This window comes from Cydia fagiglandana, chromosome 14, assembly GCF_963556715.1.
Source record: "Cydia fagiglandana chromosome 14, ilCydFagi1.1, whole genome shotgun sequence".
In the NCBI taxonomy this organism is placed as follows: Eukaryota; Metazoa; Arthropoda; class Insecta; order Lepidoptera; family Tortricidae; genus Cydia; species Cydia fagiglandana.
The window spans coordinates 14,012,816-14,037,782 of NC_085945.1; the positions used below are offsets into that span (position 1 = coordinate 14,012,816).

The 24,967-nt window shown below is 37.9% G+C and overlaps 1 protein-coding gene across 1 annotated transcript in view; it reads left to right on the plus strand.

Annotated features, from left to right (window-relative positions):
- The first annotated feature begins 2,478 nt into the window (after positions 1-2,478).
- The window catches only part of LOC134670932 (uncharacterized), a 36,537-nt gene continuing 14,048 nt past the window's right edge, over positions 2,479-24,967 (plus strand). Inside the window, exons 1-2 of the mRNA XM_063528766.1 lie at positions 2,479-2,574; positions 3,867-4,338. Of these exons, the coding sequence (XP_063384836.1) occupies positions 2,572-2,574; positions 3,867-4,338 (475 nt within the window). The 5' untranslated portion in view covers positions 2,479-2,571. The remainder of the gene's footprint in view (positions 2,575-3,866; positions 4,339-24,967) is intronic.

The window sequence follows — 24,967 nt, forward strand, 5'->3', positions numbered from 1 at the left end:
TGTTTTGTACCAAAACTTACGCAGTTTTACAAAAGTGCCCCTTCCATATTCAAAGAAATCCAGTCTTATTTTCACGGAAACTGTTACAACGAACAGATCCATCCCAATAAATTACCCAAACCGCATCCAGTGCAGTTACCAATCGAACCCAATACTTTTGGAACCGAACTATAATTAGAACGTAAAGAAAAACCCGGCCGAAATCGGAAATGTATGTTAAACGTGCATTCTGAAAGCCCTGCTGCGCGTATCAGTACACCAACCAGTTAAAGTGATCCCTCTGGCCCTGCAGCGAAAATAAAAATCGTAAGTCTTGGCCCTCTAATTATTAGTGACTGACCGAAGGATCGGTTTCGGTCGGACACTACTGAACTTAATAGGTATCAGTGGAGCAAGGTAGGCCTCTGGCGGTGGCTGGCTGTTGGTGCTCAGATGCTAGAGAGTTTTTTAAGGAGGTTGGGAGCCGTTTGCGAGATAGAGGCCTTTATCCCCGCTCCGGGTCATTCCTGGTGCAGAGGTTGTCCATCGCGATTCAGCGCGGTAATGCGGCGAGCGTTTTAGGCACCTTTGCGCCTGGGATGATGCGGGGTGGGATATCTGACTGACTGCTGACTGCTTTGTTTTTGACTTGTTTTTTTTTTGTTATGTAATTTGTAGAAATGTTGCTAGTATTAATCTTAATAGTTTTTATTATGTTACTGACGAAATCGGTTTGCAAAAATATATTTTGTTGTGGAACTAGGATCATATTAACAAGGAATGAACTTACTATACAAAATGTTTTGTAAATTATTTTGCCGTGGTTGCCAGGTGGCAAGCGGTTTTTGTGAAGCCAAATGTGGTTTCAATCAATCATAAACCATACTCCAGTTGCCGGTTTAACCGCTAAACATTATGTTTTCGGTTGCGTAAGTTATGAGTGCACTAATTTGTGGGTATGCAAAGATAAAACGCGTCAAGTGCGTTTTTGCTTGATCAACCACGAGTTTATTTATATGGAATGGAACGAACAGTAATGTAACAATCAACTCAAAATAGGTACTTTTATGACGAAGATCGAAATATTACCTTCCTGCTTTATAGCTGCTATTAAGTATGTACTTACTTAATATTGCACTCGAAAATGGCCAAGATATGAAAATACAGGCTCAGCCTAGTTTGGTCTCTGATGGATGTCCGCCTTTTCAGTAAGTATATAACCTCCGTATTTATAAATAAACCCTTTTTTATTTTTCTATTTTTCGTTCCCCAGGTCCGAGCCTAGGGTAGAAGTAGAATGACGAAATTAAAAAAGTAGTCGGATATATAAATACAAGGAAAATAATAATTTTCTAGTCACAGTTTGACGGCACTCCTGATCGTTGAAAATGTCTACAACTTCTATTAGTACCTACATAAATAGAAATAATATATTTTTAAATAAAGGATAACTATAAAAAATACCACATTGCGGGCGAGAATAATACCTAACTGTTACCTATAAAAGTGCCCGTTTTAAAAAAAAAAAAACTTTTCCTACGCTTCTTTTATTTAATCCTAATTCTCAAATCGCTGAAAAGTACTCAAGCTCCAACATTGTAAGTATATACCTACATACGTACTTATTGCATAAATCTTTAATTTATATTCCCACCGCCACAATTAAGTCATGTTTTCTTAATTTATTTAAGCAAATGCGCAGCAACATCTGTTCGGAGCGGATATAGTTTTTGCGCGCGCGCCGATTTCCGTTATACCTACCGAAATAGGTCAATATGTCACCGATGCATCTACCAGAACATTGAAAACAATTTTTTTTTCAATGTTTATTTTTATGTCAATGTTTTTAGGTTTGCGTGAGAAACCTCCGCTTGGTAAAAAAACCTGAAACAGAATCGGATTTTACAAAAGTATGTTTTCACTTAGATAGATAGCAATAAAAGAAAACCTCATTATTATAGGTAATTAATACAAATTTATAACATAAGTAAATGACAGAAATGTGCATAGTAAGCTTAATTCCAAATATTTTACAATTCCTTTAATAAACAATAAACATGACACAACAGTCACAAAACGAAAATATATTTAAAAGAATTGGTACTACAAAAATAATACAACTTGCTCAAATACAATCGTATACCTATTAGGTAGATATTAAAGTTAAAACAGAAATTAATTAGGTCAATCGATTCAAATTTCGCGGACGAAACAAAACAAACAACCAATTCATCGTTCCAAATGTACGCACCTACCTAATTAGTCTTCGCACATCTTTTTCAACAAAGAAAACTCATCAGCATCTATTTACGCTACAAACGAAAAGTATTCAAAGCGCGCCAAACAATTTTCCGAGCCCAGTCTCGCGCGCCGGAAAGTGTCCTTCATTTCCCGCCATCCGGTCCCTCAGCCAACCGAAAATTGCCGCCTAAAATACGCCGGCCAATGAAACCGGTAGCCGCCTTTTTCGACCAATCAGGAGCGAGCCCGCGCTCGCGCTACGCGTCATTGTCATATCTTGAAAATTAGTACAGCGGCGAACCCCGACGGCAAATTGACGATTTTCCGCGTTCGAGTTTTCAAAATATTCGAATGGTGAGTTTCCAACAACATTTTATCTATTTTTAATAATATATTAACTTTGGAATACGTCACATAATTTTTATTTTTCGCGAAGACGGCAATATCACGCTATTTAATATGTAAAGATACGATATCTATTTAGTTTTCGATCGAAAAAGTTACATTCATTACGCAAAAATAATAAAAAATAATTGGTACCATTGTTTTGAATATAAAGTTAAGAATAACACGTAAAATAATAAAATTCATCGCAGTACATCTACTAACTCGAATCTAGTCAGCCTTGTTTCGGCAAGATGGCGGCGGTCCTACAAGCTATTAATATATCTTCTATCTACTTCGCACAGTTCGTTTTGACCGTATGAAAGAGCGAGACGACTATGTTTTACTCAGAAACACATCCACCGCAAGCGCCTGACTGCTTGCACACGTAACTAGACACGTCTTCTTTATTTCGTAAACAAGTCTGATTTAGTGTTGCCATTATAACAAATTATCTGAGTTCTCGGAATTTTTTTTTTCTAATTTTGCTGTACTTCAGATTTATTTTCTAGAACAATTTCAGAGATTACATATGCTACAAAATATAAGGAAATTTTGAATTGCTCTTCAATTATTTTTATAATATATTGTTAAAATATAAACAATATTGATATGGTGAGATTCGTTAGGCATTTCTATCAAATTAATATACCATGAAGTATTTGAACAAATTAAATTATTTTCAGAAAATATTTTACCCTCCCCTATTTACATCAAGCAAGTACATTTAAGTAGGTACTCATCTAGTTGATTAATCATAACAATATTTATTAAGGGTCTTAATGTTAACTAAACAATACAACAAATAGGTAAGCTAAAATAGAAAATGATTTGTTGAGTTAAAATAATAAACGAATATCATGGCTCAAACCTATGCGATAAGGCAACACTCGATGGCCTCTCCGTTATCACGAAGTATGAGCGCACGCGACTTTTAGGATCGGTGGCGCCACACGGTGTCGAGAAGTGGAACTATTTCCACCGACGCCGCTAGCGCCACGCCACGCACGCGCAGCGCTGGTGACGCCTAGCTTTGGTCATTTTTTCGTCAGTCTCCGGACGTACCTCGGTCGTGCGGACGCACGTTGCTGTTTTGTGACGTCGCGTGTTTTTACGAATTGTTTACGCTCACTTGCACCAACCTGAATTAGAAACTCAACTCGTGTTCTTATTAGTGCGTGATGGACCAAACATTTAGCTGCGTGCCTAGATTATTACGTCGTGTTGCGTTCAAAAACTGATTTTGACCTTGTTTACGCTAGGTGAAGAGAGCGTCGCGGATGCTATCAGAGAAGTGTGTTCGCGCTGTGTTTGGTGGTGGACTCAGTCGGCTAGAAGAGATGTCAGCGTTAAGCGTGAGAGCGCCCGGCCTGCAGACGACCTCCGTGCTGGACACGAGGTCGTTACGGGTCCGAGGTGTCACCACGCTCGAGGGAGTGAGAAGAAACCTATTCGGCTGCACCGATAGGGAAGAAAATAGAAAGTTTGTCGAGCGGGAGTTGGCGAGACAGTTGGAGCTGGACAGCCAGAGATGGGGTTTCGATTTCGCGAACGAGCAACCTCTGCCGGGCCCTCAGAGGTTCGCGTGGTCGCTGGTGCCGGCGTCGGCGGTCCCGGCGGCCCTCAGAAGAGCACCCATGGCCATGGCGCCGCCGAAGCCCAGTGCACCATCGCAAGAATCGCCTACAAAATTATCGAGCCCCGAGAGCGGCAAGACGCAGAAGAGAATAACAGGTCAGTTTATCTTTAAATTGCATCTTGTTTTTATTTCTTTATCTCTTATCACTATGCAGTTTATTACAAGCTTGGGAGAAAAACTTGTTTAAAGGTGCTTAAATGTTGGTTTACTGCGATATTAAATCAGAACTACGATATCCAAGGTTGTTAATACTCGTATTATTAATATTTATTTAATGTCAAGTCGAATGCCGATGCCGTAGCGGCGACTATGCGCCTGCGTTGGCGTCGTTAGTCTAGCTAGTTAATGATGACTACTTGAATAGGACACTTTTATGACTGTTCATTGTTCAGTACCTCGTTAGTATCTGTTGAATTAGGCCAGTTTAAGATATCCTTGTTTTAGCGAGGCTACCTACTTGATGCAGAATTCTGATTAGACATAAAAATCTTTCGCTTTAAGTGGTCCGCAAAATATGTTGTTAATGCAAGTTAGGCGTATGAGAGGGGACTTTTTTAGCTAATCTTTGATTTGGTTCATTCAACCCTCGAAACTTGATCCCAGTCGCCCCTTTAATGAGTCAAATGGCATTTTTTTTGACCATCAAGGTGTCAATGAATTCATTTAGGGAGCAAGGAAGTCCATTATTCTTTCATTACTAACCTTGCAATTAAAAATTAAGATTAAGCGCAAATCTTTTCTCAGTTAATTTTTAATGGAGTTTTTTCTTAACTTTTTAACTAAAGGGGAAATTTTGAGGTAAAAAATATATTTAACTGCTTATTATATAAAATGACTGTTCTAAAATTTCAAAGACGTTTGCATATTTGTTCATTGTTAAGCAAAACAAATTAATTAGAGTGTGACCATATGCCTGGGTTCATAATATATTTGACCTAGTTATATTGTTTTGACATCCAGATACGTTCGCCTCCCACATTTGTCCCATTTTAGACTGCACATGTGTGCGTGAAAAGTTGAAAACAACGCGGTGCGCGAACGCATATGTCGCTAACTACGTGTTTACTATTAAATGAACTACCGGGAGTACTATGTATAGATTGTTTGACACTAATTGAAAAAAAAACTTAATCGATGAAATTTTGTTAGGTAGGTTTTAACACTTAACTTTTTAATGAGTTTTGTAAAGATAATATCTTTTTCTAATTAGGTATTATGAAGCAACAATACTTATGGTAGTTAGTTACCTATATACATTTTAATTACACAAAAGTACAACGTCTCTAAATTATAACTAGGCTTAAGAACTGTTATTCAAATAGAATATAAAGTAAATAAATAATAACTAACAAAACAAAATTTGACTTAAATATCTTACATTAAATGGATAAATAGGTAGACTTCTACAAGTTTCATTTGCCTACTTGACATCGTCATTCTTATAAAGTTATAAAAATAAATAAGCCAATTATTTTTATCTTACCCCCACTTGGTAGCTAACCTATAACGTTTTATCAAATTAATTATCGAGATATAAAAGTAGTAAGCTAATCTATACGTGCACTTATATAACTATAATTTACTATAACCATCCACGCACGTTTATTTGTTTAGTAAATTATCAATAATGTGCTCGCTCGCCAATTCACGCGATTTGGGTGCGTAAGATAGATGAAAAAAAAATGGAAAGGCCATAAAAGCGTAGGAACTCGTATGCCGGTTACGCCCTTTTAAATCGAACGCGTACTTACGATATATCAGTCTAGCTATTTCAAAAGATCGTAAAGACATAGAAACTCATGACGCTTACGGCATTTTTAATGGATCGGATCATTCGGATCGCATCGACGCCGACGCCGCGTCAGCGCGCATGCGTGCTAGTGATGCGCTCTTCGTAATATGGCGACGGTTTTTTTACGTCATTGTAGGACGTTGAACATACGTTACGAACGTCTTGCTTTTTTTGTCAGACGTGGAGGTAATCCTTATTAGACTGCCAGCCCAGTTTTGGCAGCATGCCCGACTCAGCTGGGATTGCTCCAGTCGCCTACGGACTAAAACCCTCCACCCTGTTATGCCCTCCATTGTTATGTTTCCAAAAAACGCGGCCCTATCGGTATAATGCACGTTGTTTTCTAGTTATTAAATTGATACTTAATTGTAGTAAATAAAGTTTAATAGGACACTGCATAAGTTGACATGTATAAGAAATAGTCATCATTGAAGCGAAATGTATAAAGAAATAGTGACAACAACAAATATACATTAAAAATACAATAGAACCTAAGTAATACCTACGTGATATTGCAATATAATTGTGAGGGTTGCACGTCACATACATACATATTACACAGGTAGCTACCCAATCAAATTGAAATCATTCATCATGCCCACTTGTCTGGCAAATTGACTATAGGTATTACATACACAAGAATGCACGTATATGTTCCGTACGGAACGGTCGCCAAACCGCTTGAGGTAGGTCGTAACGACTCAGGATGCTACAACATTACACAACTTGTAAAAAACGCACAACATTTAGTACCTAAATTGAGTTCAACACTTTTTGTCTAAATTTAAATCTTTAAGATGGTCATGAGTATTGTTAAAAGCGAGAATCGGACCAGTTGTGACAAAGACTATATTGTAAACTTTAGCAGTTTTTGTCGCTTTACTAGTGGGCCGTTAGTTACGTTTACGTCTCATTGTATTTTTTTTTTCAATCGTATCTCGACTCGAGCGTGGTAAGTGACATTTAAAACACGTCATACGCCAAAGCCATTGCATATTTTGTTGTTATTAAAATCGGTTGCATGTTGCATTGGGTCTAGCAGATGCAATGACTTCCTAAGATTTTTATAGAGCTCTTAAGGGTCACAAATTCTATTGTCTGAAACTGACCAACTGTAAGAACAACGCAGGGGTTCCTTAAATAACCGGGTCACCTATTTCTATCCCTTTTCTATGACATAATTACACATTTGGCCCTCTAGAAGTCGTTGAACCCAAATGTTTTGAGTTTCTGTGAACGTAAGTGGACGAAACAGCGGGGGTTATTCTAATGGGTAGAATTAGAAATTGTTGCAATTCGCGAAGGGCTTTGCGTCAGTTGGTGGTCAAGTAATTGCTTTACTTGGAACTTTATAATACCCTAAAGGGTTTGAATCCGTGAGGATTGAATTTCATCTTCAGAATTACAATTATACCTAGCAGTTATGAATACTCGTATAATATGCCAGATTATTTTAGACATTTGTTAGCAGAAATCTTACCTTGGGCGAAACATTTTTTTTTTAAATCAGTAGGCATCGCAGACATAGGTATTTCGTTGTATAAATACATAACAAAGGATCGATGCTTTGTCATAAACCACATATCGTCCTCCTATTTTCATAAGACAGTTAGGTCAAATACTGTTAATAAAATGAAATACCTAAATAACATTTCCCCACATTCATAATGTCACTAAGGGAGCTCGCCCTAATAAATCGGCTGACGTGCATAAATCAACAGCGCGCAACAATACGTGCACTTCCCCCACAAACGTCGTATGCAACCTCAAACGTTATACACTCATACGCCCTTTTGACAAATAATACACCGGCGCGTGCGCGCCCTCGCGGACACTAACGGTCGTATTGATTTTCTAACTGTCACTTTCACCGACAATACCTATTGTTGTTTTGGTTTGCTATCCCTCTGAAGTTGACCCTCCTGCGTTTTGGTTGACATTGTGCCATTTTAGGTATAGGTACTTTCGTGATCCTATTCCCAATTGGCATTCAAATAGGACTCCTTTCTTATTCCTTTTGACGTCTACCCTTAAGTTGAACTTGACAAGACTTGGATAGTAAATGGATGCTGATAAGCAAAATGTGGTAACCCGCACTAATTAAACGATAACATGTCAACTCAAAATAACTGATTTGCAAGACCGAAGTGATCCCATAAGTGTTCCGTGAACAAAGTTTTGTACGAAACACTAAAAAAAATTACGAATGAAGTTGACATTTTATTGCAAAATGAATGTGAGTTAACACATCTTTGCTAAACAGCATCCAGTTTCGATCATCGATAGTGTCAGATGTACTAATTTAATTATTAATTATATAAAAGTTCTAAAATGATATTTAAGAGGACAGTGATGAAAACCCCACATTGTTTTTCCTCCGAATGTTTGATGAAATTGATGAATTAGCGAATACTGCCAACATTCAAGAGATATATCCTTGAATCATCTCATTTAGGTTGTAAAATTTATATTATACTCCGTGACCGTTATTTAGTTTATAATACTTTATTCTACAATCATTTGTAAATCCCAACATTCCACACCGAGCAGCTCCGCAAAAAGAAAGTCGCGTCACACTCTGATAAACCGTCAAAAAATTTCGACACAGCGCGATGCGGGCGAAACAAAAAAGGTGTTCACACGTGTTCCGAATTTGAACATATTAACAGATCTCGTAACGGCCGTATCGATCGCCACGCATCTGCGTTTACGCCACCCCAACACTACAAAAATAACTTAAAAGGGAGTAACAGTACAGGGGCTGTAATGACGCTAAAGCTCTTTCGAAACTAAAGCAAAACTGTCCGGGGGAGAAATTCCCTATCCCCCAACTATCCTAAATCGTCATCTGTTGACTACGAGATCGATTTCAACACGCAACTGCAACGCTGATGACCTCTGACGAAACGGTCGTTCACTTTTTAGTGGCCAATTGTCCAATGAATAAATCTCACTGCATATAGCATGATACGGTAAATTTTTCATGTTTGCGCGCTGTTGGGCAATTTATGAGTCACAGGGTGAATAAATGCAAACTCCATGTGTTTGCATCACATTGAATAATCTCCACTAAATATAACTGCATGATATACACGGTGGCTAAAAAAAACTGCATTCCCGTTGCCAGGGAGGTTTTCCTATACTGAGCAACTTTTACTATGGGACCAACCCCGAAATCGCAATGGGAACGCAGTTATTTTTTACCCATCCTGTATATAAAAAAAAAAACATTATATCGCACAATAAATATAATATATTTAATCTGTGAGTCTTCTAATAAGTCATCCCCAAGGAATCGTTAAGATCTAAAACACCTGCCTTGCTTCTCTAGGTCTGGAAAGCAAACAAACCATTGGCTTATCTCTACAAGCCAGACAATTGAACAATTCCCATTACTTGCACTTGTTAAATGCTAAATTGTAGCAGGCACCGACACGAAACTAATGGAAGTACGTTACAGTTCTCACGTTGCCTACCCTCAGGAAGGAAGATATGGTTCAATGCCTCTAACGACTCCTGGCGATAAAAAATCTTCGTTTCTTGTTCAAGTTAATGGCTGTGGGATATGCATCCTGGCAGCAAAAAACAGAATCCAGTGTAGCTAGGGCTAGAACATGCCTAACCAACTAGTTATGCATTAATTATGTTAATGCATACCCATTAAAATACATGTAAGTACATATTTTTAATTGAATTCATGGGTGTTCAATATCAATTTAATTCAAAAGTTATCAAGGAAAATAATTACCCGTCTAGACGTAGTCAAATCGTTAACATATGTGAATGAAGAAGACATTCAAATGACCCAAATAAAGACGCATAAATTCATTTACGGAATTGAGACAAACGGTATCGTTTAAGACGGTACTAGAATTGGATCAAGGGCGAAATACACTGATGGCGTAAGAGGCACTTATGTACTTTATCTATTGTACTAGACCAGAGTAACTCGTCTTCGATTGTGCTGAAAGATGATGCAACTCGTATTTTAAATGAGGATTCTACTGGGTGGAGTTTAAAGTTAGTTTTTAACTATATTCACCATTCTTCTTAGGCTAGGTTTTTATAATATGAATATAAAAGTAAAATATAAAAACACTTACAAAACAATAAAAAATACACATAAACACATTATAAAAAACCTAACCTAGGGTGCCGCCAGCAGCGGGGCAAGGCCCATGCTACCGGTGGTCAGGGCTGCAGAGAGAGGAACCGGCGGACTATCCGCGCCGTGTCCAAGATCACCGCCTTCTGCATCTGTCCCTAACTATATTTATTATTATTTATTTTCTAAAAAAATGTGTTATAAAAGGCTAGTTGGATGGTGTTTAGCAAAAATGAGTCATCCCACATCCATTTTGCAATAAAATGTCATCTTTAAGCGTCAATATTTTGAGTTGAAATCTTATTGAAAAATTAATGTGGGTTGACACATTATTGCGTATCAGCATCCAGTTTTATTCTGCCCTACATTAAAGAACAATCAGATGCAACAAGTTAATTTCAAATGTAGAAGAAACAGGGCATGCTTATGCTATTAAGAGATCGTTTTTGAGCGCGATATTTCCACACATCGTTGCTTTCAAATTCCAGCATTATCTGATCTTAGTCTAGCAGAACCGGCCAGAAATATTATTACGAGACTTTCCGATTTCTGTCTTCAAACAGCTCGAAAGTAATACGAAAATGCAAATGATATTCGCTCAATTACAAGAGTCACAAGAGTGCAAGTTTTAATCACGTCTGTGATAACATCTTTTTATAACTTTCTTCGTCCCCTTGAGAATTAATTGGGTATTTAACGTACGCGTCTGTCGTAAAAACTGATAAGAATGTCACGGTTGAGGCGTCCCGAAGGTTTGATGGGAACGGCGGTCACCGCAGACCGTAAAATCTAATCACTCGGATTTCAAACAGGGAAAGTGACGGTTGGAACTTTTGATTTCTACCTACTACGTTAAGTTTACTTTTAATGATTAGTAGAATTATGGTAACATTCCATTTCTGACCGCAGCTGCACTACTGGTACTGAACGCGTCGATGTTAATATCAATTTCCATAGTAAAATGAACAGTAATGCAGCTGTCGTTGGAAATGGACTGTCACCTTTAAGTTACATGCTATACTCAGCCTTTGTTTCCACTGAACAATTTCTTTCATCTTTGATCGTTCCTTACGTGGACTGCTTAAGAAAATAACTCAGTTCCTTCTGCATAATCTGTGTTCACTGACAAATACCAACTAGGTCTCTTTGAACAAAAATGTTGGAAGAACAACCCGCTGGTCATTGGGTTTTTCTTCGTTTCAGAGAATACGCTATTTAGTTTTGTAAAAGTAAATGCTTTCGGTAGCATCGCCGACTGATAGTAGCCCCAAATTCCCATGCTAGTTTGTTTAGGGTGTATCGATAACTGTAATTTCCCAATAAGGTTTGTACCGATCAGTGGACCCTTTAATTGCTATCAGCAATATATCACCCTTGTTAAACGGTTTCCCACGATAGATGCACGTGGTAAATGGGAACTAAAGTACGTCAACGGTTGACCGCTCTGGAAAATGTTAATTTAACAGCATTAATAACGAATGCCAGCAACGCAGAGATCCGCACTGCAAATTACTTCAAAATATGGAAACCCCAGCAGTTTTCAAGGAGATTGTTATGATATGATATGATTGGCATTTACTACAGTAAACCAACGTCATAATAATAATATGGCAACCACGATCAGTCTGACTAGTTCGCTCACGATAAAAAAAAAATTAATGGAATCAAATGAAAATATCTTGAAGCTCCGGGTGATATTACTTTAAACGCTGACCCTTGACATTTTCTGCGTGTCCATACTTAGCAATGCGAAGGGGGATTTTTTCATTTTATGCTGTGGATCAATAAATAATTACAACTTTCAACCCCGTGCGAATTTGACCTTAATAAAAATGCCTGATACGCGGGATCGCGTGATCGCTGCCAGTTTTTATCAAATTAAAAACAAACTTCAAATCAATCCAATTCTATTAAATTAACGTCTACAACACAAAACAAAAATCCCCATATTTTGACAAAGCCCCTCAATCAGATTCAATAAACGCCTGCTGATTGTTTTAAATGGAACTCGTCAATTTCAATTTAAACGCGTGCCAGATTTACGACAGGCGGCAGGCAACACATTTGCAACTGAAAATTTTGAAGGTCAGTCAACTTGAGCAATATGGCCGATTTCAGAAGCTGAAATTTAAATAAAAACGGTAATGTTCCGCCCGCTGCGCCCGCGCCGAACAGCTGTGGGGTTACTGCAGTTTTTTAAAACCAACGGTCAAAATGCTCTATTGTTTTTATATTCGTTAGACACCACACCGCATTTCTATTTATAGATATTAGTCATATTAAAATCGTTCGTTCTCGGCGCGGATGTATGTTAACTGAAGAGGTCGCGATGCAGTGTTTTAAAGCAAAATCTGTCAATTAATGTTAGACCCTTTTCATTAGGAAATGTCATTGTCCTTTGTTTGTATTGACGACATTTTGTCAACTGTCCCAATATTTACGGAAGTCTATAACGACGTGTGCGTGGGAACGACGCCTCACATAATTATACGTGTCGCAATGTCCCTTCTAAGTGCCTCTTGGCTTGCGTGAGCTTCCCTTTGCGTTTGATTCGGCGACAGATTTCGAGCTTTCCCACCAACCTTAATGACTCCCTTAAATTTCGAAACACTGAAAGATCGTATCTTTTAAACCTACCGAGCCTAAGACCTTGGCTTGAGCCAGTCGGCCTTACGTGAGAACGATTTAATTAACTGCACTTTACCTTCAAGCGTTCATTTTTAAATAGGACAGAAAGTGAAAACAGAACATAATTATGTAAATTCCTTGGCTCCATACAATTTGTTGTCCAACAAAAGAAGGGCGTGGAAATGCGTGATGTATTACTAGATTATTCAGTCGATTTATAAACTTGAGAACATTAGTGATCTCGTATTTCAATGAGAAAAGGCCACTCGAGAGGTGGTCGGATTAGACGGTTCGATTCGACTTACATTTCAATGAATCCTTTATTGTTGTGCTGACATATGGCTGACACACTTAATATTCTATTGTGGATGACCGAGGCGTTACGCAACTGAGAATCAAAGGCGTATTATTAGAGGCGTTAAATATTACTGTTACAATGAGTGTTCACGAAGAGTTAAATAGAAAGTCAGGCTAAGACCTAATATTTATAGTTATAGTGTTAGACTGCAAGTTAGGCCACAGTGCCCACAATGTAATGTAAACGTGCTCTAAGTGAAAAAAAGAAAGCCAAACCAAACTCAGGAAATTCAAAAGTAAAGCAAACGCCATTGAACTATCATGTCGTTGTCAAGTAAACCTAATTCTAAGTACACAGCAAACAGCCCTCCATCGACAGGCTCTTGAATTTCAAAATGTTTGCCCAAGCCTGTTTGTCCAAGATCCAGAGAGAAAGTCAAGTAGGCGACGAGTGCGTGGGCCAGAAACACGTTCTAGAGGTTTCAGAAGTCTCAGTGAAGGCGTAATGGTTCTTGTTGGTTACATAATTTTTTTAGCAACTCAATTCCTTCCCCAACTCAAGTATTGGTAACAAGTACCCCAACAACTACCTCCATCTTATAGAAAGCCACTCCCATTTATTACACTTAACTTTACTGTGGAGTGGAGACCTGATCTGCAGTTTTGGGTGCGGGAATTATTTGGTGTGTTTATAATTTTGTTTTTAACTTATTTTTTTGGCTAGTGTAAACCATTCTTGTACCCAAAACCCCGGGGTATGCTGACGATGCTCTGACAGCGAGTTGCATGTCTCTTTAAGTTTTTAAAAGCGTTTAACAGGATACTATATATCTGATGCAAGTTGTATCTACAGGCGGCCCGTACGGTTCTGTCACCGTGGTAAAAAAGGGGTCAGAAGCCCTTGTGTGACGTGTGAACTTTAGCTCCGATACGGTCGATAATGGACCTCTCGGCGACACTCCATTCTTCTTGACGACTCAACTGACACAAATGTCCCGTACATCACCCGAGGTGATGGATACCTTTCGATGAATGGTAAATTTATGTTAATATCAGATTGAAATGTTAATTCCCCATAATTATGACGACTGTTGATCCCAACTGAATAAACAGTCATTGCTCATTCTCAGTATTTTTCTACGGATTTTAATACAATGTTGCATCTGCGTGTATTAATACAACGCTTATTGTCATCAGCAATTAAACCTATTAAATCTTTATTACATAATTGCAACGTTCGATTTATCTTAATTGCTTTAAACAAAACCACAAACGTAAACGCAGTTATCTACACACGGGCCGTGTGTACTATGGTAATGCTTCCTTGAAATGTAAATACATAGTTTACACACATAATGAATAACTAAGCAGTCCATATTCGGGCGCGTTTTAAGAAATTCTTGACAAACATACAATATAATGAGCATTCAAAATGCCTCGGCTAACAAACCCTATGACCTGTCGCGCTGTGACACCATTTCTCAGTCAGTGATTGATCAAAAGTTCCAAAGGCAAAGGTACAAAGAACTCAAACGTGACTGAAGAGATGCGTCTCCCACTCACAAACTCACAAAAGATCTTCGAGAGAATAGAAGCCACGACAATGAAAATACGCATTGTCGAGATAAAATTAATATTTCATGCTATTCTTATAAAGATTAGAATTATGATATTGAGTTACCATCTGAATTTTAAATTTGTTTGTATTTGGATGCGTCTGGTGCAAGGAGTTATATAATGGAGCTAATTGTGTGTGAACGAACTATTTATACGGAACAGAAATATGAATATTTATCTTATTTATACGGTTACCATTGAACTGAAGCGAGGGTCAAGAGTTTGATTGACAGAGAGACCAACGGATTTACGTTATACACCTTCAGAATTTTGTAAAATTTGAAAAGCTTTCATTTAAAAGACGTCGGTTCATTATAAATAAAAGTAAACCGAAGACAGATCATATAGTTTCGATCTGAAAACCAAAAACAACCCGTGAATCTCCTCATAAAGACTCAAGTACCGAAATTACGACCACGATTGCGGCGTTCAGCCAAATGGGCACAAAAAGCTGCGCAAGAGTGCGTGTCCTACGCACTTGCGATTCCGTTACTTGAGGCCCTACAGGGTGGCTGTTGCGACCTCGTAACGGTATCGCCGAGACCACGACAACCATTCATTTTTAACTAATGCCATTTGACGTTGCACGACTTTGTTTTTATGCTGGCTTAGTCTGTATAACTAGTTATGCTACAGATCATTAAAAACTAGTTTGTATTCCAGCAACAAATGTTTTTTAAACTTGATTTCTTTCTCTCTTCGAACGACCAACATTTATTGTAATTTACAACTGTCAAAATGTATGTATGAAAAGCTGACGTCTGCGGGATTTATTCTCTTAATCAATGAAGTCTCAACGAAAGGTAGGGGGCAAGCAAGCCAAAAGTTCAAAGTGATCATTATAAATTTTCCATTATTGCATCAAATTTTCTACAAAACAATCGCGAATTACGCCAATTTGGTCGCAAATGTTTCGCAAATCGTCACTATTTCCGCATCAGCTCTAGCGTCGGGTCGTCGAACTGCGGTGAACGCACAACAACAACGCTTGTCGCAGCACGGTACAGACACCGCGTACTATCGACAACATTGCACTCAATTGTTTTTTTATTGCCATTTCGTTTGGCGCTCCCCGAATTGGTTTTACGATTTGACTATCGAACAACATTGTGACGATCGGAGCAATTGTGTTTTTATTGCCAATTCGGTTGACATCGGCGCTCCCTGAATTGGAATTTACGATTAGAATTTGGATCTGTGTTATTTATACGTCACAATTTCATCAAAATCGATGAAAACGTGTCATGGTCTATAGTTCGTTTTTTTTAGCATTAGAAAGAACTTGCAAGAAGGTAAGCGATCTTGACAGGTCTTTTAATTGAAAAACGCTTTTTAAAAATCAAAAACTATTACTTATGAAAGCAAAAGAATATAAATGATCGTATTACATTCATAATTGTTACATATTTACCGTAACTTATTTTTAAAATGTCTTTTTCAATTAAAAGACACATCAAGATTGTATACCTTATTTCTAATGCTAAAAAAAACGAACTATAACTCTAATAATGTGGCCACATCGAGTTGTAAGTTTCGAAAGTATGCCATTACTTTCTTATTATGACTTAATGAATCATTGAAACGTGCCAAAACTGTAAAAAAAAGGCAGCACCGTATTTTTTTAATAGTGTTTCGGTAGCCTAAAGTGTACGACCGCAGTAGCCGAATTAACGGTACGGCGGCCGCCAACGCCTTTCACCAAATCTCATTCACACCAACAAACGCGAATAGATAAACATTATTTTTGTGCAACGTTCCAGAAAAAAATAGCTGATTTCGGGTTTACTATCTTTCTTACGTTTTGTTAAGTTAACATGCGTTAGAGAGGGACTTTTTTTACAAAATAGTTTCGTTACGGTTGTAATTTTTGTTAAATAGATCATTATACGTTTGTTCACTGCATTATCTGTTGTTCTTTGTTATAGCGTTGTACAATTGAATAACAATAGACTTAGATAAGGAAATGTACTGTCTCGTACGATGCTATATTATCGGAGCCCTAGCTAGAAAGATAAGATAAGGTTCGCATAGTTCCGATCTCATTGTTTTATTGTATCGATGTAAATTAGTAACGTAATAAAACAACCTAGAATAAGTATTATCTGTAGAACTGTATGTTATGAACAATGTTTTAGGTACATACGAATTTGTTAGTAAACTGTGTGAGTCAGTCGGTAACCGCTAAATAACCTACTTGCCACATACACATTAATGTTGTCATAAATGTTGCGTAGTTTAGAAAACGGTATTTAACTTTAATACCTAAAATTTGATACAATAAAAATATTTGGATTCAAACTTCACTGGTTAGACAAAAATCACAACTAATATTGGGACGTAATAAGGAAACTGATGAAATACCCTATTAGTTCGCAAAACAAGCTATCTAGCACGCCTTAATCCACCGGAAACCTATGCCGGCGTATCTCCAAAACAACGAGGTGCTTGAACTTAACTCGAGTTCAACACAAACACCTCCGTGGCTCCATAAACATGGCTACAAAATGTACATCAAACCGTCTCGAACTGTTGTTGTTTATTCCACGCGTGCACCTTTAACTAGGTGACTTTTGGACTTCGAAGGTGTCTTTTACTGTGCTTCTCGCATACATTATTTACGTGTTGTTGCATAATATTGTTGTTTATGTACAGTCAACTGTAAAAATATGGGTGTAGCCAACTTATTCAAAAATATGTCCCATAGTTGTTAATTCGCTGAGATAAGAGCTATGGGATATATTTTTGAGATGATTTGTGCACCCATATTTTTACAGATGACTACTTGGAAAGAAATAAAAGATATTTTCTAGCCATTGCGTTTTATACTAATGGTTCGTGCCAATAGAAAATATCTATTAATAATTGTAAACTGTATTTAACTGAGTTTTAGTTTTCGGTGAGAACTGCTGGGGAGGAAAATGCATGTTTTAGTATGTAAGTTAGTTTTTAATAGTATCTTATGTACATTTTACTCTGTTGTTCTCCTAATAAATAAAATAAAATAAAATACATATGTATATCATACAATCATGTATTAATTAACATGTTATAATTATTATGTTAGTTCTACGCAGTTCCGCTGTCTTCCGCAAACGCAGCTAAATAAACATTGTACACGTGTATTTGCACAATAAGAGTGACATTCCATTTCCAACTGCAGCTGCAATACTGTTAATTTTACTATGGAAATTGACAATGACAGCGACGCGTTTCCATAGTAAAATGAACAGTATTGCAGCTGCAGTGGGAAATGGAATGTCACTTTAACAAGTATAACAACAGAAATCTGCGTCGTCGACACTTGCGATAAAAGATGGCGGGGTGGAGCAAAGTTGACACTTGACATGCCAACTTTGACAGTTATTCTTTAAGGTACAATACTTCGAAATAAATTCCAATGTCGCGCACGGTATGTAGTTCTATAGAAGTGATATTTTTATACGCATAAGGACTATATTTTCTGAAAGATAGATGCTTTTCCCATGGTATTATAAAACTATTCGACTCTTGTCCTCTATTAAGGATTTTGTCGAATTACCAGTCACCCAATAGGATTTCTGCTTATTAATGCGTAATTTAGAACCACATTACTATACTATAACTGACACAATTTCTCTAATATTACTCGTAATTTATCTAATATTATTCCGCTGTTGTACTACTCAGATTCTATAAATAAACATATAAATAGACAGGTCAAAAAACGAGCTCAATTGCAGTGTTTTGTGAATTTTCGATCTAGCCGTCCACAATAGCGAGGTTCAATGCTCGCGCGCAGCTTTTAAAGGTTACTGAACCTTTTCGCAATGCTCGGAAAACAAGTACTTTGCATTTAATTATCTAAGTTTTCTTATGTACTATTATATTGAGCGACATATTAGGGAAGGGTAGATACTTAGATAGTATGAAGCAATTTATCAATAATTTGGATAGCTTTTTCTATAAGACTTAGAATTTCATTGGCTTAGTCAAGCAGTGAAGAACTAATCTTCTATACTTGCTATACCATTACATATATGGGGCATTATCTATGAAAAGGGACCTTTTATATCGGAGAATCGTTAATAATGGCGTAAGTGCCATTGACAATAAGGTCCCTTTTCATAGATAACGTCACATATATAGTTCTTTATTTGAGAACAAATCATAAAATACCATGTACATAGGCGATTATTCAGTTGCCACTGGTCTTACTTATAATAAACTTACTGAATTATTAGCCGCATAGGGAATCCAGTCCAGGTCGTTGAATTTTAATCGTGTTTTTAACAAGAACTATTCCACCGGTACTGTCATGTAGGAAATTATGGCTTGATAAAGTTCCAAGTATAAATAAACAATTCCGTAAACGTGCAATAATTTCACATTAGCATAAAGGTAGGCCTAGTAAATTATCTACAGGTACAGATAGTGATCTAGCCAAGTATACTTTAGCATAAAGTTGTGTACGACACTGTCGCGACTAGGGTTGTCATGTGAAAAATATTTTCTGACAGAAGTCTCGACGTCACCCTAAAAATGCTGATATTTCCTGGACGGGCAATTTTCCAATAAAAGTCCGCCCATTAAATAGGTACTGTATTCCCAAAACCTTTCGTGTGCTATTAGCCCCTTAACTCGTTACAATAAGCGGTAGCTAGCATACCTTCCCTTTCCTTTGTCAAACTCCAAATCTTTAACCGGCTTCTAGTTAGTTGAGGTTTCTAAAAAACCCTGACACTCGCTAAGTCCTCCGACAAACTGACAAAGGATCAGAAATCCTGACAAGTCCTGACTTGTCAGGATTTTTACCCTGTGGTAAATCCTGACGTATGACAACCCTAGTGGCGACACAGTGGAACAGGACTAGTGCAATTATGAGGCCTATCGGGAATGTGGTCCTAATTACACTGCACAATTACTGACAGAACAGATTTTAGAAGAAGGTAAATAAAACCTTTATTTGCTCACTCGGAATATAGCTTTGGATAATTAAAACTGCAAAAGAGTTAACTGTTCAATGTTTCGGAGATGTATGATATTTTTAATCTGTACCTTACCTATTTATTAGTTTTATTGCTTGACAGTTGCTCCCGTAGTCATCCTAGACAGAAGTAACACAAAATAAACAGACTAGCACGTTATCAACACAATAGAATCGTAGATCAGTTTCCAAACAAAAGTGGCAACAATAGCTCGACGTAGTGAAAGTGTCGTTTCGATCTTAGCCGATACTCCATCATGTTCACTGTAATGAAGAACGCATACTTAACGAACTGTTAACGTCCACGGCTGTATTCTCATGTATCTTTACGATTTTGCCGTAAATATAGAGGGAGGTAAACGTCAAAGTAAATTATGCTAGAGCTGCAAGTATTGCGAATAGTGTTGGTTATTTTAATTTATGATGCCTAATGCGTTTTGCTGCACTTAACTTAAAATAAAACTTACGAAAGTTAAAAATTGGATAATATATAAAACTTTCGCGTTTTGAACACATTAACTCACATTTTCTGAACACACACACACATTCACATTTAAAACCTGTGTCGAAACGTCGGTAAATAAAGGCAATAAAATGAATTCGCGATAGACCCGTCTATAAATGTGAGTTAAACATATTTTGCAGCAGAATTCTTCAAAACAACCGAGTTTGAAAGCCTTTTTTTTTAGCCTTTTATAATAAAAAGTCAGACGAATTTTTTTTTAAACTTAATCTTTGCGATGTTGAGTCTTAACGAGTTTGTACTGAGTCTTGTGTAGTCCTAATACAAGGTGCAGTGAACCATGTTCATGCGCCCAGTAACCGTACCAAGGTGTCTTAGAAGGCTGTATCTTACCAGTTACTCGAGTTAGGTCCTTTTGCGGCGCGCCCACGCGGACCGGTTTCGTTAGAAATCTAGCCAGCCAACCGATTATTATAATACCGGTCATTTTGTCTCGTAATTATAAAGTACATGTCTAAGTTGTGTGTGAGCTGACATTTAACTAGATTACCTAGAACGTCTAGAAATACTAGATGATGCTACGTAAACAGTGCGCTAAAACTTGCTCAATTAAAAATTCTTGTTCTTAGTTGCATAATTACATTTAATGTACTAATACTTTTTTCTCTTGCAGGTAAGCATCGTTTATCGACAAGGCAATTTGCTTAAATCTTCGGTCCGTAAGTAATCTAAGGATGTTTCAATGCTTTTCAAACATTCCGAAGGGTAATCGTCCCAACTGATACAGCTTTGAACCGCGTAGAAAACTAATTGGAGCAATTTGAATAAATCTTCAACAAAGGATTTTTATTACTATAATCTTTTTTCCTCTGTGTATAATCAGCATTACAGATATTGTAAACTCGGCTATTAAGGTAATGGCACCAAATTTTAGAGTTAAATCTTGGAATCTTTAGCGGCGACCTCAATAGGGTTTTCACTCTCGGGCCTAAGCTTTTGGGCGTCCTGTGCATACAATCCTTTCATTTACTGAATAGCTACTAAGCATCCCGGTTTGCACAAGCTATTCATGGTGTAACATGTTTAATATACGCATTATGGCTTTTGTCTCGGACCTAGTTAGAGGGTCCTTGTTCTTTCGGCTGTTTAAACAGTGTGTGAAAGCAAGTCGTGAGCATCCTATTACGACGTGAGATTTTTGGGTCAAGTGCATGGGAAAATTTAAAACATTAGGTCCACAAACCAGAAGACCTTCTAACCGCGTTTAAAGAAGGCAGAAACTATTTTAAACATGTTTTTGAGAGCGGCTAACAAGTAGTTAAACAAAAAAGTTTTTAAGTGCACAAAATGCAGAAATCACATATCCTAACCTAATATTTTAGCGTCCAGACTACAAATGAGTCTTTTAAAACTGCCAAAGTTTATCTCGGTTGTCGTCGTAATTTGAGACGCGCATTAAAGTATTCCAGAAGGGTTCAAGACATAAAGATAAACTGTTCAAGGGCTATCTACATTCCCAGACAAGTGGGTCACTATTGGTAGTGATATTTTTTGTCCCAATAACCGCATTTAGAAACGTATGGTTCACTGATAACGCAATGTTTATATTCAGTAACTCCAATCCTAAATTGACATCTCCTAATTCGACTTCGATAAAAAAGGAGGCGTGACGTGAAATTCGGGTTTTCTTGATTTACTTTTTTGGTACTAACGCGGGTTTCAAATTATACACGCACGTGTTTGAGGGGGATAAAAAATAGGGGTTTATGTTATACCTGAACTCCTGTAACTAACGTGCACAGATTTACTTGAATCTCTCAAGTTTCTTTAAAGCAAGCTTTTCTTTTTATTCAGTGACTTTTATTACGTGTTCTCCCTCTGTGTTTGATTTTACTTTCCATTTTTCCAGCCAAGGTATAATAGCTTCTTTGAATTATCCAGTGTCTTATTAGGCAGGCGACGCACCTTCTCAGAACCTGCACAAAGCGCCATTAGCGTGTAGTATGACGGCTCCGCTTGCGACACAGTCGCACACGTGCTTACTAACTGCTCTTGTTTTAACAGTTTTTATTACTTTTAACACCTAAACGTATCGTGTGTCTTTAATGTCACTGAGTCAGATACTCATTTTGCAGTAGGTTGTTTCAACTTTGCATCAATTGCTAAAACATAACTGAAGTTTTAGCTGATTTTTTTTTCTTCTACGTCTAGTGCGCCAGTCTTCGAGACTCGATTATTCAAAAACAAGCTATAAATTTAAATTTCGAACGATCGTTTCAAGTGCAAATGTAAAAAAAGAAAACAACCTCCATCCAACCAGCGTTTCCAACCGGCCTTTACTATTTGAAGGGGTCGTAAAATGATTTTCGAGCACAAAAAGTTGTTTTGGTTTTTTCAAGTCGTGACCGAGGCGAGGTAGAAAAAAATGCATTTCTTATTTGAGATCGTACTATGTCATAAATAAACTACTACGACGTTTTTTGTGGGGGTGAAATTCAAATCTGTTGGTCCAACGGTCATTTGTGTTTGGTTTACGCTCGTCTCGGATCGCGTTACAGCGATGTGGTTTTGCTCATTGCGTTGTTTTTTTTTCTTATCTGCGCTAACACTTAACTGGGACACGCTAATCCAATATATTGTGCAAGGGCACTTCAGAACACGTTTTATGGGTTTAAACACTAACACGCGTCAGGTCTTGTGTACATATAAAGCTAGATAAAGGGAGAATACATTTTTTATGCCCAACAATAGTAGGTCCCTTCTCAACGCGTTCAGTTTGAAAGGGCAGTGATTCAAAAATGAAATTTTAATTGGTGAGATGGTGGTGCATCTATCTGAGGGGAAGCTGCTTGGTCACTAGATGCAATCTGGGCGGAGATGCGCGGTCAACGACCGTGCGAGCGAGAGGGCGCAACGCACGCGAGCGGGACGTCCGATGCGCGTACGCACGAAGGAATGAAAATTATTGTATTATTGTTTACCCCCGATGTGTGCGTGATGTCCTTAGGCGAGCTTGTGTGCGTCTAATCCTGCGTTTGTTATTGTTTAGACGCCTCCAATTTCTAACACGCCTTCGACGAGCGACGATGCATGAAGAATATCAAATCGAAGAACAGATTTTAATTCTTTAGCGTTCATGTTTTTATGGATACGGATTTTAAAGGACTAAATGCTTGGCCGCTAAGCGCTTTGACAAAGAGGCTTTAGAACGCAAGCGATTAAAGCATTGTTATAGGATTAGCCTTGGACTTGGACGCTTATACTCTTTCCCAGCCAGTCGGCACGATCTGAAACTAACCGAATCTTTTACACCGAGATTACATTCCATTTGAAATGTGTATACCCGTAACACAATAAAAACTTAAATCTACTCCACTTGTAACGCAATCAGAACGCGTAACATTGCTGGTCTATTGGCAATTAAAAAGTCAAGCTGTCACCTGTCAGTCAGCATCACTTTCCCGCCAAACGCAGTGCGTTTCCCACCGCGTTACTCTCGCCTCGGTAATTTCTAATGATTATGCATAAACTGACCTGCAGATTGCATCCACGAGCTCGCCAACGGACAATGTGCATTCACCCATTCAGATTCAAATTTTATACAAAAACTGCGCTCACAATCGCATAAAAAGCAGTGTTTATTGCTCAAAATACACAAATAACGACTGTCCCATGGTCATTGTGGGTCAAACTGTCCCTATTGTTGCCCTAAGTTGTCCGGTTTCAATAGGAGTAGGTTACGTAGGGACAAAGGTGGTGACATCTCTAAGAAAGAATAGGGCTAGTGGCTGCTTTTATGCAAATTGGATTTAATTGAGGTTATAATGGTCAGGATGATGGATTCGAGGGTCGCATGGGCTCGACAATTGCAGTGACTCAGCTCTAAGTCCATTAATAGGCTATTAGATCACGTCTTTAGCTTTGATTTCTTACACGACTTACAGATCACTCTTGATCTTGATTGTCGATCTTGTACTTGCGGTAAAATTCCGATGAACGTTCTATAAACTTATACGACTACGTGGTATTTATTTATGTATAGAAAACATATCTCAACTCAACACAAGGCAGATAAATCTTCAGCTGGATTTTATCATTTAGCGTCTATTGTGCGCTAGGATTGCTATTCCAAAATAGAATAGGCATTCCATTCAGAAATAGCTAACCTCTAGATTCATCTCAAAGCTCTTGCTATCGAAAACGCGATTAACAGTGTACTTTTTCTGTAGCAGTACGTCATAGCAGTGCGGTAGGTCGCACAGAGAACAAGACGCAAGCGCGTGCGCCCGCGCCGACAAAGCCACTGTTTTTACACCCAGGCATTAATAAAGAGCTCTGCTACATCTGCTAAATGTTTACCTACTGTTATGTCTTTGTAGTTTTCTCCGTGTGAGGAATTAATTGTTACAATCTTTTTCCATTGGTACCGTTTTGCTCTCAAACAAAGCGACTGCAAATAGTCGGTGAAGGAATGAATTTACTCGTAATTTGATTATTTTATTATCCACCTCCACATCCGCTTAATAATGAACTGGAATACTTAGCTTCTAGACCTTTATCAACATAGTAAATAGGTATTATATTGTTCTTTACAAAAATCACAATGATTCACACAAACATTGTCGCGTGATATCATGACGTACCTAACAGACATGCCGTCTGGACGTAGGTTAGGTACTGCATTCATCGTCTTTATCGTCAGATATTGTACATTTCGCGAACGCCGTTAGAATCAGGGCAAGGGTCAAAGACCAGCATTGTCGCCCTTTTAATTGAACAATGTCACAATGTCTTACAATGCCAAGTTACCCACGGCGTATTGACGGCGGGGAGATCGTATTGAATGTTGCGTTTTGGTC